The sequence below is a fragment of the Amblyomma americanum genome, chromosome 1 (assembly GCF_052857255.1).
Source record: "Amblyomma americanum isolate KBUSLIRL-KWMA chromosome 1, ASM5285725v1, whole genome shotgun sequence".
Classification (NCBI taxonomy): domain Eukaryota; kingdom Metazoa; phylum Arthropoda; class Arachnida; order Ixodida; family Ixodidae; genus Amblyomma; species Amblyomma americanum.
The window spans coordinates 429285701-429307890 of NC_135497.1; the positions used below are offsets into that span (position 1 = coordinate 429285701).

General features: G+C 45.1%; 1 protein-coding gene and 1 pseudogene across 1 annotated transcript in view; both read right to left on the reverse strand.

Annotated features, from left to right (window-relative positions):
• crb (cell polarity complex component crumbs) overlaps positions 1-22190 on the reverse strand; it is a 275406-nt gene that overhangs the window by 92692 nt on the left and 160524 nt on the right. The window contains exons 11-13 of the mRNA XM_077650465.1: positions 15115-15451; positions 8173-8452; positions 2471-2638 (exon numbers count right to left, since the gene is read on the reverse strand). Coding sequence (XP_077506591.1) covers positions 2471-2638; positions 8173-8452; positions 15115-15451 — 785 coding nt within the window. The remainder of the gene's footprint in view (positions 1-2470; positions 2639-8172; positions 8453-15114; positions 15452-22190) is intronic.
• Positions 10534-12250, reverse strand: LOC144115873 (uncharacterized; annotated as a pseudogene).

The following is a 22190-nucleotide window of genomic DNA, read 5'->3' on the forward strand; positions in this document are numbered from 1 at the left end:
AGAATGAAGTAAAAAACTTAGTATTCTTGTTTCACGCTGTTGTATATGAAGTGACTGCCAAATTGATTTATCTATCGACACTAGTGCATGCCATTTTGCAGTTTCAACAGCCGGTGACATCCTTGGGACAGAAATTGAAAATTGGTTTTTGGGGAGAGGAAATGGCGCAGTATCTGTCTCACATCACAATTCGCCATAAGGGAAGGAATAAAGGAGGGAGTGAAAGAAGAAAGGAAGAAAGAGGTGCTGCAGTGGAGGTCTCCAGAATGATTTCGACCACCTGGGGCATCGCACAGCACAGGGGCGCCTTTGCGTTTCGCCTCCATCTCGGGACAGGCTGATTTTTTTTTAAGTGAACGTCTGCATGACATCTCATGGTTCGACCTGTCTTGACTGCAGGATGTCAACAGGACGTTCCCAGGAACAGTGCCTATAATTGCAGTAATAGCACACCTCTTTGAATCCCTGCTGTGGAAGGCTGCTTTCATTATGCGCAGATATTCACACACCTTCATGAGTGCTTAAACAGTGGGCGCTTGTCAATGGCACCAACCAGTAGTCTCCTTGTTCGAGATACCTTCTTGGTGCGTGCAGAATAAGCTAATTTACTGTTTATGACCTCTGATACCGTTTCCATCCTCCCTGTTCAATGCCGGAAGCACTCTTTGAAAGCAGGGTGGTGGTTTGCCGTGCCTGCTACTTTCTACAATAAGATTTCCTCTGGCAGTGAACGGAGTGATTACGAACTGGCAACCAATGGGGACAAAACAGAAAAGCAGCTTAATCAGGACACACAAAAACAGGTACTCCAAGCAAGGAAACCATTGGCAATTATCATCGGCACGCAACAAACCACACAGTTTAAGACTTATGAGAAATGTACGAGCGTCTGTCCAGAATAAAAAGCACTGGCTTCCACAACACGAGTTCCAAGAGAGGGGCAAAAGCTAAAATTGGTGGTCGGGACATGCACCCAATTACAGCTTTTGCCCCTCTCTTGAAACTCCTGTTGTGGAAGCCAGTTCTTTTTATTATGGGCACACATTCATACATTTGTCATAAGTGCTTCAACTGTGTGGTTTGTTGCGTGCCAATGATACTTGCCAATGGTTTCCTTGCTTGGAGTACCTGTTTCTGTGTGTCCTGATTAAGCTGCTTTTCTGTTTTGTCCCCATTGGTTGCAGTTCGTAATCACTCCATTCACTGCCAGAGGAAATCTTATTGTAGAAAATAGCAGGCACGGCAAACCACCACCCTGCTTTCAAAGAGTGCTTCCGGCAGTGAACAGGGAGAATGGAAACTGGGTATCAGAGGTCATAAACAGTACATCAGCTTATTCTGCACACACCAAGAAGGTATCTCGAGCAAGGAGACTACTGTTTGGTGCCATTGACAAGCGCCCACTGTTTAAGCACTCATGAAGGTGTGTGAATATCTGCGCATAATGAAAGCAGCCTTCCACAGCAGGGATTCAAAGAGGGGTGCTATTACTGCAATTCCGGGCGCTGCTCCTGGGAATGTCCTGTTGACATCCTGCAGTCAAGAGAGGTCAAACCACGGGATGTCGTGCGGACGTCCGCTTAAAAAAAATTGGTGATCTGTATCCAGCGGACGTCCGTCGTCTTAACAAGTAGCTCCGCGGGACGTCCCGTGGCCGCCTGAAAAAAAACATCCGAAATCGAACGTCCGATTGTCCGGTTTCGACGTCCGCGGGACCTTCTCTGGACCGCCAATTTTCTTGCGCCGGACGTCCCCCGGACAACAGACACACATCCGTCGGATATTTGCGGAGTTCTACAGGTGTCCAACGGACGTTTGAATATCCGTCGCCAGGCATCCGCCGGATGTTCGACAGCTTTTCGTGGTCCAATGGGTTTATATGCACTTGGCGGTGGCATAGGCTCATCGCTGTCGGCTGTGCTCACCGCACGTGAGCCCTGTGTCGTCTGCTGACAGCATGTAGCCTCAATTATATTGGCGTCACTCAAGGGCTCCAGCGTCTCCGCACTGCTGTCCATGTAGCTCTTGGCACCAACAAAACACATCACGGTGGCTCCTGAACCACCATACTGCGTTGTGTACACCATGTGATCGCGACCCAGCAACTATGGCGCAACGAAAACCTGGAACAGCTTGCAACGGAGCATGAGTTCCGCCAGCCTCGTGCTCGGCTTTTTTCCTTTCCATTACTTTACATCTCTAGTAAATTCGCAACGCGTTGTACTCGCTATGGGTTAAACTTCTATCTACGAGGAATGGTGTCAGCCAGAGGATCCTAGTTCGATTTAACTGTAGCAGATGCCAACTTGTTTGAATTATCAGGAGTTTTCCCCCCATTGAAATACACAGGGCTGTGCGAGGACCCGGGCGTCAGTTCGAATTAACCGAGTTCAAATCAACGAGCTTTTACTGTATGTTTCACTCAGAAGTCTCCCCACCACCTCTCACTGCCCCCTGCCCATCCACTAACCTGGTCCAGGCAGGTAGCACCATGCATGCATGGGCTGGAGTCACATTCGTTGAAGTCAATCTCGCAATGGTCACCCAGATAGCCCCCAGGGCAGACACACTTGTACTCGTTAACACCATCCACACAGGTTGCGCCATTGCGGCATGGTTGTGAAAGGCACTCATTGACCTGTGTAATAAAGAAAAAAAGCACGATAGCTCAATTAAGCTGTAAAGGTTGACAGATTTATCTGGCACAGAGAGAAGTTTTCCTAAAAAGTATTCGCAAACATCTATCCAGCACTCAAGACCTTTCTCTAACTTCACAAAACTCTCCACAGTTTAATGGCAAGCATGTAAGTAGAACATTATGGTGGTAGATAGGCTGAATGAAGCCCATGGCTACGACAAGTTCTTGCATTTTTACATTTCTTTTTGGAAAGGTTGATGTACCTATTGTGACAGTCATCGTGATAAGCACTGTGCGCACGGACGTCCCACTGATACGCGCTATGCCTTCCTTTCCCTCACCCAGTTCCCACATGTCATGTGACCGTTCTGGCTGTATATATTGCACGACAGAACATTAAAAGGGGTCATTTCTTGGTCACCACCACGAGTGTCTGTCTGACTGGTCTGACACCTACAGTCGGGTACAACTTTAGAAGGCAGCGGCATTTGACCCTCAAAGGCGGATGCACACGAGCCTCCGCCAATAGGCGCGCACTTCAGGTAACGTCATGAGTCGGACAGCCGGTCACCCCGCCGACGGAGAACATGCTTAACATGGCCGCCCTCGCTTCGAACTGGGCTGAGTCACGTCAGCTGTGTGCGTCTTCCTTCTTCAGAGTGAATTCGAATTGTTTGTGGGCGTCTGTCAAGCCGGAAATATCATTGCGAGCTTACAATGCACAATCTGTGCCGCGTGCATTTGTTCTGAGCCGTGAGCCGACAAAAAAAGATTACAGCGAACATCGGTGACGCTGCGCTGCGCTTCGTCTGGAAACAGGATCCCGCGGCGACACACCGCTGCAAACAAACATCGTGCATGTTTGTTCTATGGTGTTTTGTTTTGCTCCTAAGTGAAGTCACGACGAGGAGAGTTTGCCAAAGTCTAATACCTACTGTGAGCGGCGGGTGTGTTTGTGTACTGTGCCGCTGCGTTTCTCGTCGGACGTGGCGAAGTGATGGAGCAAAACCATTATCAGGATAAATGAGAAAAGTGTGTGCAGATGAAACCAACCTACGAGTTCCTCAACTGTTGGCAGCAGTATGATAAGATAGCCGAGCGTCTAGCAGGGCGTCGTTCGAGAGTCGTTCGATGCCGTCGATCTTGCTCCGTAGCAGACAACGCACAGCGTTGTAGAAGGCACGGAGTTATTTTTCTCGCGTGATCCGCCATGTGCTGTAGCATTTCCAACATAACAGTTTTACCAAACCACTCATCAAGATACACAAATCTTATTTATACCGAGAAATACACGTTTTAGAAGCAGTCACAATTTTTTGAGCGGGACTATTTCTATAGTCGCGGAGGCAATTGGCTGCTGCGCTTCAGTCATCTGTGCGGGGCCTCTCCTGTCTTCTAAAGTTGTACCCGGCTATAGTGCATTCAAACACTGCCGAACTCTGGTAAATGCCAGTTACTGTTTACAAAACCTTACAGTACATCAAAGCACACTATGTAAGCAAATTAGAAATGCTTCTGCTACAATGTAAGCCTAGCGATGTGTACAGTTAATTAATGCAATAATACACCAGGACTTTATTTCCATCATTTCTTTTTCTAATTGGTTTTCCTTAAATTTTCTCTTAGGCATTGACCCCTTTCTTTTATTTTCAATAGGTTTTACCTGCAATTACCTCTGGTTCGGTGCGGTCTTCCTGTCACATTTATTTTAGACTTTTAGTATTTCTTGGAGTTTTGCAATAAAGGGCCACAGGCCCCCTTGATTGTCACAGCAAAAGAAAAACATGTAAGTACAGTACATGCATAACATCAGACGAACTACATGGCAAAAAATAATACAAAATTCTGTGACTACATTTCACCTCCGAATCACACGTAAACACAACTTACAATTTAAACAAACAAGCAAAAAATAATGATATGCACTACATTCTGAGAAGATCATGCAACCTCTTGAACATGATGTTCTCAAGCTGGATGTTTCTAGCATATAAACTGTTCAGTATCCAAGGTAATCTGGTTTGCAGCAATTATAGACCGCATGCTGTGCTAATTGTTTTAACCTTCCACGGCACAAATGACGCGTGTTTCAAGATTGTACCTTGTTTTCTAGTTAAGATATTTTCTGAATGAAACCACTGTTACATTAGTTTCTTGTTCGGACAACTTGAAAAGCCAGTAGTCATACCATTTTGTGGAAGGAATAACATTGTATTTTGTGAACAATTCATGAGTTTGATTGTCGGAAGTAACAAACTTATTTAGTGATTATGCTTGGAGGATGCATAACACAGTGACTACAAAGTGTTTTCCTCAGCCTAAGGTACTATAATAAGCTGAAACTTTCATACTCCGAAAGATGTTAATGCGCCGGCATAGTTCCAGAGCTTTCGATTTACATGAACATAAAAACTGTAAAAAAAAAAATTCTGCAAACATCTGCTGTCATGAGCAATGATTAAGGCTCCTAGTTTCCCACGATCCCACATAAAAATTGCAGATTTAAGCACTTTTTGCAGAATTTTATGCTAGGAGCCACATTCTCATTTTTTGGTGCAGTAGTTATAGACATCAGTAGAAATGACTGTTTTACCTTATTTGCACGAATATAATGTGAGGGAGGTGTTTTAGAACTCGGGAGAATTTCAAAAGAAATATTAAGATTACAATGAAATCTCACTCTTAAGGCCTGCTTTAGCAGAGACCCCCCATGGCACAATAAAATATGAAAGCAGCGGATATATCAACTTTATTTAAAAGGCAACGCTTTAGATGTGCATGCCGCAATCGAGAGAAGCCTAGCCTTCAATACTTTATTGGACACAGCAATCCGCTCAACTTCAGCTGCTGCCATCGCCGTGCCATCACTACTTGGGGTCTCAAGCTGTCCAGTCCTGCACCCATTTGCCCTTTATTGCTTTCCCTACTTCACTTAACTCTTTCAGTGCCTTCTCTTTCTCTACGAACTGCACCTCCTTCTTCCTATATGCACAGCCACCTTCTCCTTTGCACGCCACGCGATTGGTCCCCAAAGTCATTAAGTCATTAAAAAAGCTAGCTTCTCTTAGTAGCTCTTAAGTCTGGTGGTGAAGGTTGCTTTAGATGCCTTACAGTGCTAAAAAAAAAATCACTGTATTCATATCTTGGTTCCAAATATTCTGGTGTATTGCACTGTTTGATATCTCCTGCAGAATTTCACGGATTCTCTGTTTTCAACATACGCACTTTCAAATTTTCCGTCACAGAAAGTCTGAGGCTTTAGCGATGCAACATACATAAAATATTGGCAAGAGAAATCGAAATTTAGAGTCAGCCGCCTTCACTCAAAGTAGTAAAAAAGAAAAGCTGAGGCAAACCCAGCTTCGAGATAAGCAAAGCATTGAAATTTTCAGTATAATGATCATATAACGTAAAAACTTAAGCCCTAATTCTGTAACTTTGCAAGTTCCACAATGCAAATTGAGCATCATGTAGCGGTGACAGAAGCATAAATCATCACCAGAAAAAGTTATAAGCAGTCTATTGCAGGTGTAGAACCCTTAATTTGACAAGCACCTCCCCGTTCCTCTGATCCTTGATGTGGCATAGTGAGAAACTCACCCGGGTTTCCTTCCTCCTCTTCAGCTCTCTCGGATAAAGCAACTCTGTCTGAGCATTGTACGCCCAGTGATTATTGTATTTACACGATTGTAATCCGACTCGAATGTATGTCGACCCCCCCCCCCCCCCCCCCCCCCCACATCACATTTCTGAAAAAAATAAATAAACTTGGAGGTGATTTGCGTTTGGCCTTTAAATTATAGAATGCGATAGCACTATCCTGCGGTCTACGCTTATCGCCAGCTACTATCGGCTGCCACGCGCGGGAGCACCCGTGGGCACATTCCAAAATGAAAATGTATTAGTCACTGGACTACTCGTCCACACCTGCGCCATCATCCTCACTAGCGCTGCCATCGTGATCGCTGCTGCGATCCCACAGCTCGTAGTTCTAACTTTGTCGTGCAGCGAAATCTCACACTTTGCAAACTGCCACATCACGACATCGCGTGGAACAGCTGAAAATTTAGCCTTGCTGCAGCTGCCCCACCTGTATCACCTGTTGTGAATGTCGAACTTGCGGCCCGGCATGCAGTTCGTTTCTTCGGCGCAAAGAATGGCAGCCATCTTGAATGTAGCCATGAACGAGTGCCAGTCACTTATCGGACCCGGAGCACAAATGACTAATGACGAAGCACTACATTAAAAACTTGTGAAACGTGGCCGGCAGTAGTCAAATGCGTCATAACCAAAGAGAAACAACACGTGAGCAGCGTCGGCTTTTCCGTCGACTACTGGCACTCCCCAGCACCGCTGCGGTTCCGAGTGGAGGTGCCGCTGTGATTGGAACAGCGGCCCTTCCATCAACTATCGACACTCCCTTGAGTGCCGAGTGCACGGTTGAAAGTAAAAAGAAAGAGTAGAACGCGAATGCGTTACCGGGCTGCCGCCGCTTATTCGCAGACGCAATCTGCGGCCACGTGTAGGAAGTGGGCTGGTGCTGGTTTGCTGTTTATCGACAGCCATGATCGGCCGCCTCGTGCGGGATGGCGATGCCGGTTCTGCATGTTGGCATAGCAGCTGCTCAAGGCCAGCACCAAGAGCGGTGCGACAAAGCCGCACAGCAAAAATGCAACCATGCTGTAGCATGCCTGACATTTCGTTTGTCTCGCCTTTATTTATGGTGCGATGCTTTGGTTTCGATTTTAAGTCGACCCCCTCTCCCACTTCGGGTTTTCAAATTTTAAAAAATAGATCAACTTACAATCGTGTAAATACGGTACTCCTTCAATAATGCAGCTCCAGACATTCCAAGAGACTGCCAATACTAGCACATGGTCACCCATGTAAAATTCTTTTATATGCACCAAACCACATGCAACTCCTCCCAAATGGTTCTCAGACTCAAATTGTCTCCTTAAGGTGCAAGGAGCACTTTACTGAAACATATTTCTCATCTCTTTGAAGTTCAAGCGAGCAACATTCCACTGCATTCAAGATTTACTCAACAGCTGCCTTGACAGCTGAGCCTCTCATCAAGGAGATTAAACTGGCCTCAGATCCCAGAGTTCTGGCGACATATCTGTGACTGCAAAAGGGGTTCGTGGAACATCACATTTTGCATAAAATTTCCAGAACGAAAAACTACAAGTAAGGAAGGCACAATCATACAACTCTGTTCCAAAGGCATACTGCATTGTTTGTGATGCATTGCTGGCGTTACACTTCAGCAGGGTGACCAAATCAGAAGTTCAAACCAGGAGCCTACAAATAGCTTGATCAAGATCTGCGAGTCAGTCTCATTATTCCATCAAGTTCACATGATGCAGGCTGAAACCTTAAGCGGACAGAATCCTTCGCACTGTTACAACCATTGGCCACAAACTGCACTGCTGATAACACTAGGTCTGTAGCCATTTGTCAACAATGGCATGCACCTGAAGGCTATTTAAATAAAGCCTGTCCTTTCCATCTACAACAGAGAAAATGCACACCTCAATGTGGCAGTGTGTGCCAGTGAATCCCGGCCGGCAGAAGCACTCGTACCGGCCCAGATGGTTGCGGCAAAAAGAATCGTGTTCGCAGAGATGCACGGCGCACTCATCCACATCTTCTGCACAGCGTGCCCCCTGAAGGCCACGGGGGCACTCGCACTGGAAACCGCCGCTCACATCATCAGTTTCTCGACAGGTGGCGCCCAGCACGCATGGGTTTGGACTACAGCGCTGCGGCCGCAGGGCAAAGCTTCCACACGCACCTTGTGGGTCTGTACATCTGGGAAAAAAGTGAAGCATTTGCAATGAGCCACTTGCACCCATGACAGGGCACTTGTAAGAAATGACGTTTATGGCTAGGAATTCGGCTTCTCAATTTGAGTTTTTTGAAAATTCATCAGCTTTTTTAAGTGTTTAAAACTGTAGAATGCAATTTTAGTTTGTTTTTTTCGGTGAACATTTATTCTCATGGAAGGATTAGTTTGTTTTTTCGGTGATACATGTGGCACCCCTGTGCACTCAAAACTTGAATATGGTTTATCTTGGCTTACTTGTTGACAGGAGCAGTTTATGTACAAGCAATTAGCCTACAAATGGTCGTACTTAGTGTGGTAATAGCAATGTGAAATACTATCGCTGTAAAAAATAAAGTAACAGTGTGGATTAAGTGATCAAGCTGCAAGACAAAAACAAATACATTAAAAGCTCGTTAATTCGAACTTCACGGGACCGGGAAAAAAGTTCGAATTATCTGATGTTCGAATTATCGAATGGCCTCGAAAAAAACTCTCAAGAACTCTCAAGTGTTCTAGAAGGTTCTAGAAAACTGTAGCCGGGCGATGCTAAAAGCCGGCGTCATGATCACAGCTGACCATGCGCTTCCATTGGCATTGGCGACTGTTGGGTGGAAAGATGGACGACACTCGCAAAGAAAAAAAAAGTTTTTCGCACGTAATTTGTAGTGCCCGTCCGAAGTCATAGCCTTTCATGGGCACTGGCTAGGGCCGCAGCGACAGTACTTATCCGTATTTTTGAATTAATAGAGCTCGAATTAACGAGTATTTAGTTGCGAGTTTCAGAGGCTGCGCTGAAATGAGGATACGCAGCCGCCACAACCCGTACCCTCCAGCGCCGCCGGCCACCGCGCCGGTGATGAGGCTTTACCCACTCTTCCACGGTTTTATCTGGTTCCATCTTCTGTCCTCGTTTAGGACATGCGCAGCCTCTAACTATGTGGAGGTGCTTTTTTTTTTTTTTGGCCACGTGCTGTGTGCCAAGCCACTCAGATGTGGCAGCGCATAGTTCGAATTAACCGTAGAACAGACTTTCTTTCGAATTAACGGGATTTTTTATACACAGATCTCTATGGAGCTTGGCCGGACCAAGTAGTGTAGTTCGAATTACCCGAAAATTCGAATTATCGAGGTTTGAATTAACGAGCTTTCACTGTAGAAGTTTGTTTCTAAAAATTATGCTGCACAAACACCCAAATAAATAAGAAAAAAAATGGCAGCAATGTGCATATACACTTTTCTCGACTTGACTAGAGGAGGCAAGTGGAACCAGGCCCTTCTGTCCAGCTGCCTTCATGTTGGCATAGCTCTACTAGGGTGTGATAAACGAAAGTGTATTTGTTGCTTGCAACGCACTGCTCACTCCTTCACAGAATGAACTGTGAATGCGGCAAATGATTCACAAAAACGAACTTTCTGATTGGAAATAAAGAAAAAGTGTGTGCGGCTGAAATCCACAAGGAGCCACAGGGCTTCCAATGATGTAGTCCGCACGATGGCTGCAGCAACGAAAGTGCTGCTGAGCTGTCGCAGATACCAAACATGGTGCTGTTTCACAATGCTTGTGCATGGTTTCGAGTTCATGGTGGGTTGTTATGGCTAAAAACTTTGCCAGAGTCTTTATTTGCCATGCAAAAACTCTTTACGGGGGGAGGCTACCCTTGAACACCAACTTTTTTTTTTTGAATTAAATTTTAAGGGTAGGCTCAGAACACAAACATTTGAAGAAATACCAAGTTTCATGAAGCTGTGCACACTGGTTCTAAAGTTACGCGAGTATATCAAAATGGTTCACATAGGTCCCTTATTCCAGGCCTGGAGAATTTGAAAACAGTGCTGTCACTGTGAAATTCATTATGGTTATTGCTAGATAGGTACTGCAGGGCAAGACAAGGCCCTTTTGCTGAATTTCCTTGCTGAAAAATTTTAGCACAGCACTGAATTTAGTGACACTAATTAGACCTTCATTAGGTAAATTTTAATTGCTTATGACAAATTTCAGATACAATAACTTGAAAAAGTGGGCTTGTCTTGCCCTCAGAAATTTATTCAGGTATGAGATAAAAAAAACATGAAAATCCGATAAGTGGTTCCCGAAATGCAGCCAGAATGAGCAGCCACACCAGGAAAAAAGTCATTTCTAAACATGGCCCTCGAGAAAGTTTCAAACCTATTCCTAGGTCTAAAATGACCCTGCAGAATAGCTGGTGGTGTCCTTGCGCACTTTTTTCCTTTGCCGCCTCTCATTCTTCACCCGATTCCTTTTCTCGGCCTTGTCCATGCGCAGGGCATCTTTTTCTGCAGCTCGCTGGATGGCTAGGTGGCCAGGTGTGAGCCCCACTGACACAGATTTCTTTGGTGGCCCTTTGACAACCAGCATTATATCTCAGCACTACTTCATGCAGTGCTGTCTGCACAGCAATCAAAGACGCGTGCTGCTCCTTTGGCATCAGGGACCATAGGACAGAGCGGAAAGACTCAGACGCATTTTGCGTCTTTGCACCCAGGCAGCGTTGCAGAAGAGAAGCCTGCGAGAGGTGCTGGTAAACAGGCAGCATAGCCTCAGCGACGTAGCCTGGAAGGCTGTACTTGTGCTTTGGCTGTGGTGAATCACTTGCCTCGGCAACCTTATGACGGCACCACGAGTTGGCACCCTCTGGGCAGAAGTCATGGCGAGGCTCCTCTTCAGTTGATGTGACATGGTAGTACGATGCCATCACTGCATGCTGCATTGCAGCCACATCGTTGGAGTTGTTTCTCAGGGCCCAGCCATAATAGTCTGTCAGTTTATCAATGAGAGCCTTTGTCAGCCTGCCCTTCCCTCCCAGTGACTTTTCACTTTTCTGCACAAGGTTCCGCAGTGCCGTGCCCATCCTCTTTTGGACGTGGTTGAGGCACTCTTCTTTAACAATGGGGACTAGTCCGTAGACGTTCTCTTCCACAAGGGCTGAGAAGGTGGCGCTGTCTCCATCAGAAACAAGCGTTGTGTAACGCAGGTTTTGCTTTGAGACTGAACGGTTGAAAAGAATCAAAGCTGCTTCTACTTCTATCCTCCCGGATTTAGCATCAGTGTTTTTCTGGAAAACATGACGCTCATGCCAGCTTGAGTAATCTGCATCTCCAGGTTTTGGTCCTACTTGACAACCAAGGCACTGGTTAGACAGAACCACAGCATCCATGATGGGGCCTGTATGGTACTCAATCACTGCCCCAACTCCAATGTGGGATGTGTGGCCACACTTATGCCAAGTTCCATCATATGCTACAGTGATGTCTCTGCAAAAGCTTGGGTCCATCTCCTTGCAGACCTCCTTTACTGCAGCAGCTGATTCGGCGTAGAACTTGTCCATGCGCTGGATCTCTCTGTCCCTGAATGTCTTCTTCAGGTGCTTCTGGAATGTGCTATGATGAAGCCCTCTGTGAGATACATTCATCGTTGCCCAGAAGTCGTTGAGAGCTGTCTGGCCCTTGCCAATCTGCTTCATTGCCACAACGGCTCGTATGTTCACTTCAAAGGCCATTGCTTCATTCTGGTATTGGGAGTTCCACGAGCTTGCAACCATCCCACAATGTGGGCACATCAGTTCAAGCTTTGCTGCCAGTCCAAGCTGGGTGCCTTCTTGAACGGTCAACCCGGGCGCAAGGCAATGCTTGCACAAGGTGCTAGAGAGCAGGTCGCTTAAGGTATCCATTTGCACACGGCAAAATTTCGCACCATCACTTGTAGCGGTGGCAGATCTGGGATCGGGCGTCATCGCTTCAAACTTCCGTTGTGTCGCTGGCATGGCGCCAAGTCTTTCTTGAACAACAGCACGTTGTGCATCCGCCGCCTCAGTCTCCTCGCGCGTCAGGAAATGCGCTTCCAAGTGAACAGCGCGCGATGCGTTGTCACGCTTCGGGGTAGATTCGAGACCGGAGCTGGAGGCCACAATTGCCGAGGTTGAAGAGTTCGGTACACAAGGCGTGCCCGAAGCAACGCTTTCTTGCACCGAAGAAGCTGCTGGTACGTCGCTGAAAGCGGCAACGCAATCACTGTCTGGTAGCGATGTAGCAGAAGCTACGCGGCTGGAAGCATCGACACAGTGGCTGTTGGTGGCACGCTTCGCCGCACGAACCAACTTCATAGCACGCTTCCGTGCACCGAACGCGTGTAGTGTCTTTCGCTTTGTTGGACGCATCGTGACTGACCACGCAACAGTCTGCAGGAAACTGTTCGGACGGCAGGGTGAGATATCGTAAAGACGGTGACAACAGCGAACACAAACCTGGCGAAACGTGAAGAGAGCGCACAAACTACAAAGACCGTCAACAACGAGAAAAGGAAAGAGCCATGGCGGCCAGTGCAGACGATGCGCCGGCCGCCGCCGAAAGGGGACCGCCTCGTCAGCGCGTACAGCAGCCAATAGCGGCCGCGCGATCCCCCGCGTTCTTGAGGAGCGTGCCCTTCGCCCAATCGCAGCCTCGCATTTCAAACGCGGGAAGCTCAAAAGGCGTTTTGAGGGCCCCAATCACAAGCGAGCCACGCTTCCACCATGCTGCCGCCGCGGTCGTCGGAGGAAGCCAAAAAAAGAGCAAGAATTCACGAACAAAACAAGACCAAGATGGCGGCGCTCGGTTCGCTGGCTGAGAAACTGCATGCGCTCGAAGTTGGGGTATTTTCGGCGCTTTCTCGCAGCTCAGCGGCTGCCGCGGCTAGTTCGATATTTAATTTGAAGTACTTTCACAACGAATTAGGCGTTGATATTTGCAGAACAGGTAGTTTATGACACAAACTGTCAGAATATTCACTTTTCCAAAAATTGACTTTTTCGCGATTTTTCGGTTTTCAAGGGCCGCGTCCCCCCTTAGGCAAGTAATGGCTCTGAAAAGGTGATGACAGCCTATGAGCAGAAGGCGCTTCGCCAGCAGACGAAGCTTGACGAGGTAGTGAAGCCGCTCAGACTGCATCCGACATTTTCTAAAGTAGCAGCACAATGCCTCAAGACGTACAGCCACGCTACTTAATCCAACGATCCCATTTTTACACCGTGCTCCTGGTTTCTGCACTTTGTTAATTTCCTTTTGTGACCAATTGCAACTTGTGCTCAATAGTCAGCAAGCTACGGCACGCATCTGAGATACTGACCTTTCTTGACTAAAAGCAAATTTAAAAAATTTATTCAGCACGAGTTTACAGTTTATTTTTTTCCGTTTAAACTAAATCTACAGCTCCTACTACAACCCTAAATCCGCCTCGTGCAGTAGAAGCCCAACTTGTTTGACATGCAGCAAAACAAGACATGTCACTGCGTCATGTCACTGTGTTGCGCCGAGGCAAACTTGACAAACGGCTATGAGCGCACCAGCAAAGACAGCAAATGGGAACTACAAACAGACGCAGTGCACACGGAAACTGTACCTGCAAAATGGGCGAAGCTACGGTAGGAATGAATTATTTTGCACCATCCGCTTTCATCCTGCACAATTTTTCGCCTGATAAGACCTAAAAACTGTGTTCCAAGCCACAGGTGATAACAAAAAATGAACACCATAAAAAAAATGCCTTGGAAGAAACCCACGCAACTACATCGTGCACAGTGTGGCCCACTAGCTCTCTGGCAGCACAGTTTCGTTTTTGCGCCTTCGGTTTGTAGCTACATTTGGGCTCATCTGTCGATGAGCTAGATCTCGTCAAGAACACTACATTTGCTATGGCATTACACAAGCAGCACTTTGTCTTCAGGCCTGGCTAGTGAGCACTGAAGAGCTCGTAATGCTCACTTGTATACCAAGCTACCATTCTGTTTTCTGAGCCCCCTTAATGCAAAAGTATTACTAGTCCTTTTATGATAAAAGCCAGTGGCGTGTGCTAGTGTGTGTATTCGCAGATGGTACAGAAAATCCCAGCGAATGCAAGAAAAATAGGGTGACGTCATCAAGCAGCCATAGGACGCACACAGCAAGCCATGCACTGCCATTTCAGAAAATCATACACGTCATTAGTCTATATATACCCCCACTGGCTGATTTCATTGTGGCACTCAGTGCACAACCTGTATCGAGGTTGAACGCTCACAATGATGGGGTGGGGTGTGCGTCGACTTACATTTTGGAGTCAACATTTTTTTCGCTAGCAAGGGGCGTGAGATGTGGGATTGACTTATACATGGCAATATACCGTATACATTGTGCGTTATGACCTTTGTAGAGTTTTTTAGGACACGTTCGTGAAATCTTAGCATAATTTGCACACCCCCTTTTTGAAGCCTTAAGTTTAGGAAAAAAATGCGTGCAAATTATGTGAGCAAGTAAGGTAACTGTGCCTCTGCACATCAGGGAAGATTTAGTGCAGGCAAAGCCTGCAGCAGGCTATAGTTATATTGATACAAAAAGTATATCAGTGGTACACAAACTCATCATGTGGAAACAAACTCAGCCCCTATGTTAAGAATGACAACATGGCTGTGGTGCCGAAGCTGCCCCAATTTTTATTCAGGGTGCCCCTTCATACGCCTCAAAAAACTTCCTTTACGATATGGCCAGTTTTTGCTTAGCTCCAATTCAAGCTTCAAGATTAGAATGAGTGTCCTGAAGCTGGAAGGTACAGTGCCTCAATCATGGTACTAGTGCAACGAGCCCCAACTGAACTGCACGTGTGGCACACACCCACCTGCATTCGTATCCACGCAGCCTGTCTATGCACTGCATTCCGCTGGGGCACTGGTGGCCAGCACATTCATCCACATTCTCTTCACAGCGGCTGCCCCTGAGCCCCAGTGGGCAGGCGCACACGAAACCTTCAGCCCCCAGCTCGCTTGGGCGGCAGGTGGCATTGTTTGCACATGGTTGTGCACTGCAGACATCCTTCGAAGGAGCAGCTGCAATCTGGCCTTTTACACAAGTCTCGCCCTTGCGCTGGCAGTCGCACTGCCAGCCTGGCTCCCGACACAACAGGGTCCCATTGATGCAATCAGCCGTGCAGATGTTCAGTCTTTCGCACAGCTCACCTGGAGGCAGGCAGAGAAGTCAGAGCAATTGTGATGGTGGAGCACTACTTTTCAGATCAGAAGCACCTAAAATCTACACTGATCTGCCTCCACTTCAATGGGACATCATCATCATCATCAGCCAGACAACATCCACTGCAATACAAAGGCCTCTCCCGTATCTCTTCAACTAACCCTCTCTTGTGCCAGCTACGGCCACCCTATCCCAGCAAACCTCTTAATCTCATCTGCCCACCTAACTTTCTGCCACCCTCTGCTACGCTTTTGCCTTCCTTTTTAATCTAGTCTATTACCGTTAAGGACCATCGGTTATCTTGCCATCGCATTACATGCCAAGTCCAAGCCCATTTCTTCCTCCTGATTTTGATTAGGATGTCAATAACCAGTGTTTGATTTCTTATCCACTCTGACCTCTTCCTGTCTCTTAATGTTACACCTATAATTTTTCTTTCGATAACTCGTCGCGCTGCCCTTAACTTAAGCTGAACCTTTTCGCTAGCCTCCACGTTTCTGCCCCATAGATACAGCTGTTAGATACTTTTCTCTAGAGGGATATTGGTAAACTACCATTCATGACCCGAGAGAACCTGCCAAATGCACTCCACCCCATTTTTATCTTTCTAGTTATTTCGCTCTCGTGATTTGGATCTACGGTCACTGCCTGACCTAACCCATTGGATTATAAATATCTGGCGGACATCTGGTTCAGATCCGAATGTCTGTGACCCACTTTGGACGTTTGTGGGATGCACACCGGATGTCTCTTCTCGGCAATAAATGAAGTCCACTGTTGTTAAACCAACAGAGGTCCCAGGAATGTCCACTGCTGGATGTCCCAGATAACATCCCGAGGAGTCACTCTTCTGGACTCATTGGCCAGTCCCTAACCAGTAATCCCTGGCCAGTCCACTCTACTTTTCTGGCCAACAATGTTTATGCGCATGCGTGCAAGATTTTTTTCTTTAACAGATCGTCACGTGGTGCTGGAATATCATATTTTAACATTCGTTTTCATTGCCCTTCGCGCTGTCCTAAAGAAAAGCACCTGAAAATTTGGTGCGATGTAGTTTTTGTTTCAGCCACCGTACCAAGCGCACTTCGGATCTCCATGGACATCTACGCCCGTTGGCGCCGTTTGAAAGCCGAGCCAGTGCTGTAGTGGCTGTAATGCGTGCACCTCGCTTTTTCGCGGCCAATTAGTCTGCTGATTAGCAAAGCAGCTTTTGACACTGGAAATCAAGCCCCTCGACAGATGCGAGCCGCTGGAAACGAAACATGTGAGTACGCCTTTATTTACCGGTGCTACGCTGCGAATTGCGTGTTGAAATCGGACGTGCTATCATGCCTAAATCTTGGAGCAAGAGTGAATGAGATTGTTTCTTTGTGCGCATTAGCAAATATAAATATAGCGATTGAAATACTGCATGAAAGCTCCGGAAATCACCGACGCTTCTTGATTATTCACGTGTTGGTGCACTGAAACAAAGCAGGCCGGTTATTTTATGAGCCTTTGCTTCGAAAATTGGCTTGCTTTTATCTTGGTTCTTTCATTTCATGGGCATTAGTATGATATGAGCTTCGCATTTCTGGTCTCCTGCTCTCTAGCCCTGAGCTCTGTGTTCGTTTATCGGCTCTTCTTTTCATTAGCATGGGCAGGGTGTTTGTTACCTAATAGATATATATATATTTATGAAGGAAGCGAACAGTCACCGAAACCAAGGTGCATAGGGGAACGTTATTAATATTTTTTTAATGTGTTGTGCTTATCAGTGGGATAATATTACTTAGATTAATAAATCGCTTAAATAAAATTACTTATAAAGCAGCAGAAAAAATAACCATGCCGCCGGTGGGATCAGAACCCACGACCTCCGAATATATCGTCCGGTGCTCCTACCAACTGAGCTACGGCGACGGCTGTCCAATCTGCTGCTCTCGTGGGTATTTATGTTTATTTGGAGTACGCGAACCTTGAGAGTGTTCACCAGCGCCACCCTCGACCATACCGGCGGACATAGCACGTCCTGTAATACCGCGAGCGTGACGTGGAACGTCATCTAACGGCGAGGGCGGAAACTGTGCGAGAGCCCTCTTAAGCAACCTGTGGCATCAAGACTGCCAGAATTGTGTGTATATATATATATATATATATATATATATATATATATATATATATATATATATATATATATATATATAATATTAGAAATATTAAATTGTGTGGGTCCAAGTGTCCCGATGAGTCACATCGGCATTGAGGGGGGCCATACCATAATGGAGGGCTCAGGATTAATTTAAACCACGTGGAGTTTTTTTAATATGCGCTAACATCGCGGAGCACAGAGGCGCCTTGTGCGCTTTGCCTCCAGAGACACGGCTGCCGAGACTGGGATTGAACACTTGTAGCATAGCATAGCGCTTTAACCAATCAGCCACCACGTCGGTGATTGATAATATGCATTCCAGTTTGGAAGAGTGACTGTGGTATCAACATAAATTGGTCTGGTTTCACTGGCAGTAGGTACCTCTGTCATACATGTTATAACGAACGCAAAATTAAACCCAGCCATGCGGTTAGTTTCTCGTTAACACACATTTTTACCCTACATTTTCCAGTTAATCAGGTCTGTACATCATCAGCCTTACTACACCCACTGTAGGGCAAAGGCCTCTCCCATGTCTCTCCAATTAACCCCGTCTTTTGCCAGCTGCATCCACCCTTTGCCTGCAAACTTAATCTCGTCCGCCCACCTAACCTTCTGCCGCCCCCTGCTAGGCTTAATTTCTCTTGCAATCCCCTCCGTTATCTTTAAGGACAAGCGGTTATCTTGCCTACGCATTACATGCCCTGCCCAAGCCCATTTCTTCCTCTTGATCTCGACTAGAATGTCATTAACCCGCCTTTGTTCCCTCACCCACTCTGCCCACTTCCGGTCTGTACATAACAAGGGTTTAATAGTGTTGTCACATTGTTATGGTACAACAAAAGATTAAGTGGGAGTGAGCCTAAGAGATTAAATAAAGTAATTTCTGTCTAACCTTCAGTTATCTTGAATGGTCCAATTTTTTGCAGTCCATGTAATGTTATACATGAGGCATTTTTAAGGTAATATCATTACTACAGTTGAGCCCTCTTAATATGAATGAATGTTATGGACACAAATTAAAATGAGCAAGGGATGAAGGGGAGCCTAAGTCTAAGTCTGCTCATTTGAAACATTGCCTAACAGACTGGGGCTCATCTTTAACCCTTGTTCAGACTGTTTTATATGTTACCAAAAATCCTTTCTTCCTTCCCTCTATCTACCGTCAGTTAAAAACAGCCCTTCTTTACACTAGTTTTTCTGTGTATTTACACCAAATTAAAATATAAGCTTGTTGTTCGGGCAATGAACAATGTGAAAGCGCCCAGAGGCCATAGAGTGGTCATTTATTTTTGTAGCATTAATATGGGCAGTAATGAGAGCGGCCCTAACCAAATAATTCCGTCCCACATTTTTGATTTCCGGACACCAGGAAAGGAAGTGGGAAAGAAGCATGCCTTAGTAATGACATTTTTTTTTTAATTTCATGCTTTACAGTGCGCCTTTATGTCCAGTCAACATACCTTTCAATTTGCTGCATTGGATGAATGCCTGTGGGGAAAGTCCTCTCCCCAGCATCTCCTACATTTATGGTCACAGTTGGCACTTAGCATCTATGCTGTAAGCTAGGTGCTAGCTTTTAACAAGATGTGAACAGCTGCAGTAGGAGAGATGCCATCAAGCATCTCACAACTCAGTGGCACTTCAACATGTTATGATTTTTGAAAATAATCCGGATATGAACTTCAAATTGCTATTTTTCTCTCATTTTTCTTTAATTCAGAGATGTGTAAATAATTAGATTTAAATGATTTTCTTTCTGAATAATTGTCACTATCAGCAATTCATTTTTATGGACCACTCAGTTTTTGTGCAGCTTTGCTGAGGAACTAAATTGTTCATTGCTGTGCCTCTGAACTAAATGATTGTATGGAGGCATGACCACCGTATACACATTTTTGTTCGGGAAATTAAGAACACATATTCAGAATTTAAAATTTCAGCTTTTTTTCTTTGGCTGTTAGCTTCAGCCTTACTACTTCAGGCTGCAAACAACATGCCTTAAGCGTTCCATAAATATCATCCATTCAAAGCTGCAGCACCACTGAGAAAGGCTGGATAAGCTGTACTATGTGCTCCTAAGCCATGCGGTCTTCAGATACTACTCTTATCAGGAAACCGTTCAGTTCATCAGTTCAACAGATGACCCATTTAGCTTTTGCTATAATTTTGAGCATCTGGGGATGATACACACAAGACTGTACATAACAAGGCCAGACAAGGGTGTACAGGAGACATGGTTACTTTAAATGTTTACTACTATAGTTCACTTTCTTCAATCTCAAACGACAGCAAGTATGAGAGGTTTAAATGTGTACAAAGGACTCAAACCACATACTTAAAATCTATAAAAGAAACAGATGTGTATAATGAGAGTAAGACCTGTTCTCTCTTCATTTTACGCTAAAAGATTTTGCTCTAATCAACCTCCTTGACCTCGTGGGAAAACTAGCCAGCAAACATCTTTTTAAATACATGTGTAGTTGCATGCACCGAGGGTTGTTTAAAGGAGGAGCTTTCTAACATTATAATATGGTATGGAGCAAGAGTTATTGAATGCTAAAGCTGCACAAGCTTCATTTGCAGGAAGAACAAAAGTGTTAACCTGACCAGCATGTTAGAGGCTGTGCATTTTCTAGCATTTTTTTGTACAAACAAATTGACGAGGTCTGCCGTTTTTTTCTTTGCTTCCTTGAGTCATTTTTTTTTTTGCAAGGCAGTATTCATTTATGTAGCCAAATTTTTCCGTTCAATATTTTTTTTCTTAAAATGCCTGCATGCTGTCTTTCAGCACATAACCGGACTGACTTTTCCAGTGCTTGTTCCGTTCCTTTATTCCTTGTTTGCTTAATGAAATTAGTGTGAGCACAGCTGATTTTTTAAATCAAGAAAATGTGGTTTTGGGGTCAAATAAAAAAACTGAAGAACTTGCAGTAAATCTGCACAAACCAGGAAGTGCAAGTTGTCTTCAGCAAAAAATTTTGTGATAGAGGAAGCCGGAAAACATGCAGTCAAAGCCTTTCGCATTAAAACTTAAAAGCGAAGCCTTGCATTTGCTATGCTTGGCTTTTGTGTGCAGTGCTAGAAATAAGAATTAAAGAGTTTACTTTCCGTACTGTGTGATTATGATGCAGTGTCATAGTAAGCCTCTATTGTGGCTGTGATTTTGTTTATTGTGCTCGTACCTTTTTCTACCCTCTAAGGGTTTCCCTTCCATTCACTTAGCCAGTGTGGTGGATTTGGTAAAATGTTGTGTTCCTCTTTTATGTGCTTATGGGTGCATTCCTTTAAATTAATATGTTCTTTCATTGCAGGAGAATTTACTTGTCCAGCTTGGAGGAAGAATTGAAGCTCAGCCACAAAGCACATACTTAGTGATATCTGCTAGCACCAGAGATTTCATGGGTCAAAAGGAAAAACAAGTTTAGTTGTTCAGGCTTGGAAACTGGCAGATCAATTATAGGTAAGCCAAAAACTGTGCAATTAATCAAAAAATCCTACTGTGAAGCACCTAACAAGACATGTAAAACGGTAGTACGCCTCAGCTTATGCTGCGAGTTAACACCATGAAAAAAAATTGTTCCAGTGCCTTTCTCCCCTTTATATGGACTTTTTCTGCTGACCATATCATTGTGACTTCATTTTAGAAAGGCACTATAGGGCCACTTATTTTGTCATAACCTTTGCAGTTATCTAATCTCTCAAAGCAGGAACACTCCATATCTTCTTTTGCTTTTTGCACTTTCATACTTGTGTTAGATTTCTTCTTCTATTCTGTTATTTTGGTAATTGTTTTATTATTCTTATTTAGTTTAGCTTAGCACACACTGGTGGTTTAATTGGTTGGCCTATATGGCTACAGGTTGCAAAATGCCCCATGTAGTGTAGTTAAAACTGATTCAGAGCCTGCCTCTTCGCCTTGTCTCATGGCTGACAGTACAGTTTCAGGATGTGATAACTCATCATTTCAGTCTCCATAGCCCACGTCACTTTAACATGTTAAACTCCATATATCATACAACAGTTTATCAGCACCATTTTTTGTCGTTGAATGTTAATCTTAAATATTCCTATATGTAAGCATTCATCCTCTGTCACTAGTAATGCTGTAGCACCTCGTAGAATGTATTTACACAGTTCAGGCTCAGCAGTTTAACAAAATATGTCTGTTAATTTCAGCTGTTTCAGGGCAGTTTCTGAAACAAAATATGACCACTGCTGGGGAGCTTATTAAATCCTAGCTGAAGCACGCACTGGAAAGGCTTTCTGAATGCCAAAGGTATGGGATATATCCAGCACTTCATCGACGTAAGTGAAAGAAGTTTTGCCACAAATCACAAACAGTAGCAGCCATTATTTGTTTCATTGCTGAAACCTCACACCGGTGATCATTGCAGCCTGCTTTCATTTAAAGGTAACTTCAACTTTTCTGACTAAAAAGTCTTCCAGGGCTATCCCTGAGCATTGCTTTGTCGTGGTGTCACAATGCGTGCTTCTACTAAAAGCAGTGAAACTTTGGAAGCTACTTAAACCAATTCTGTTGGGTGCTGCTTAGGTATGAAAAACCTTTATTTTGATTTATTGATGTGGACATT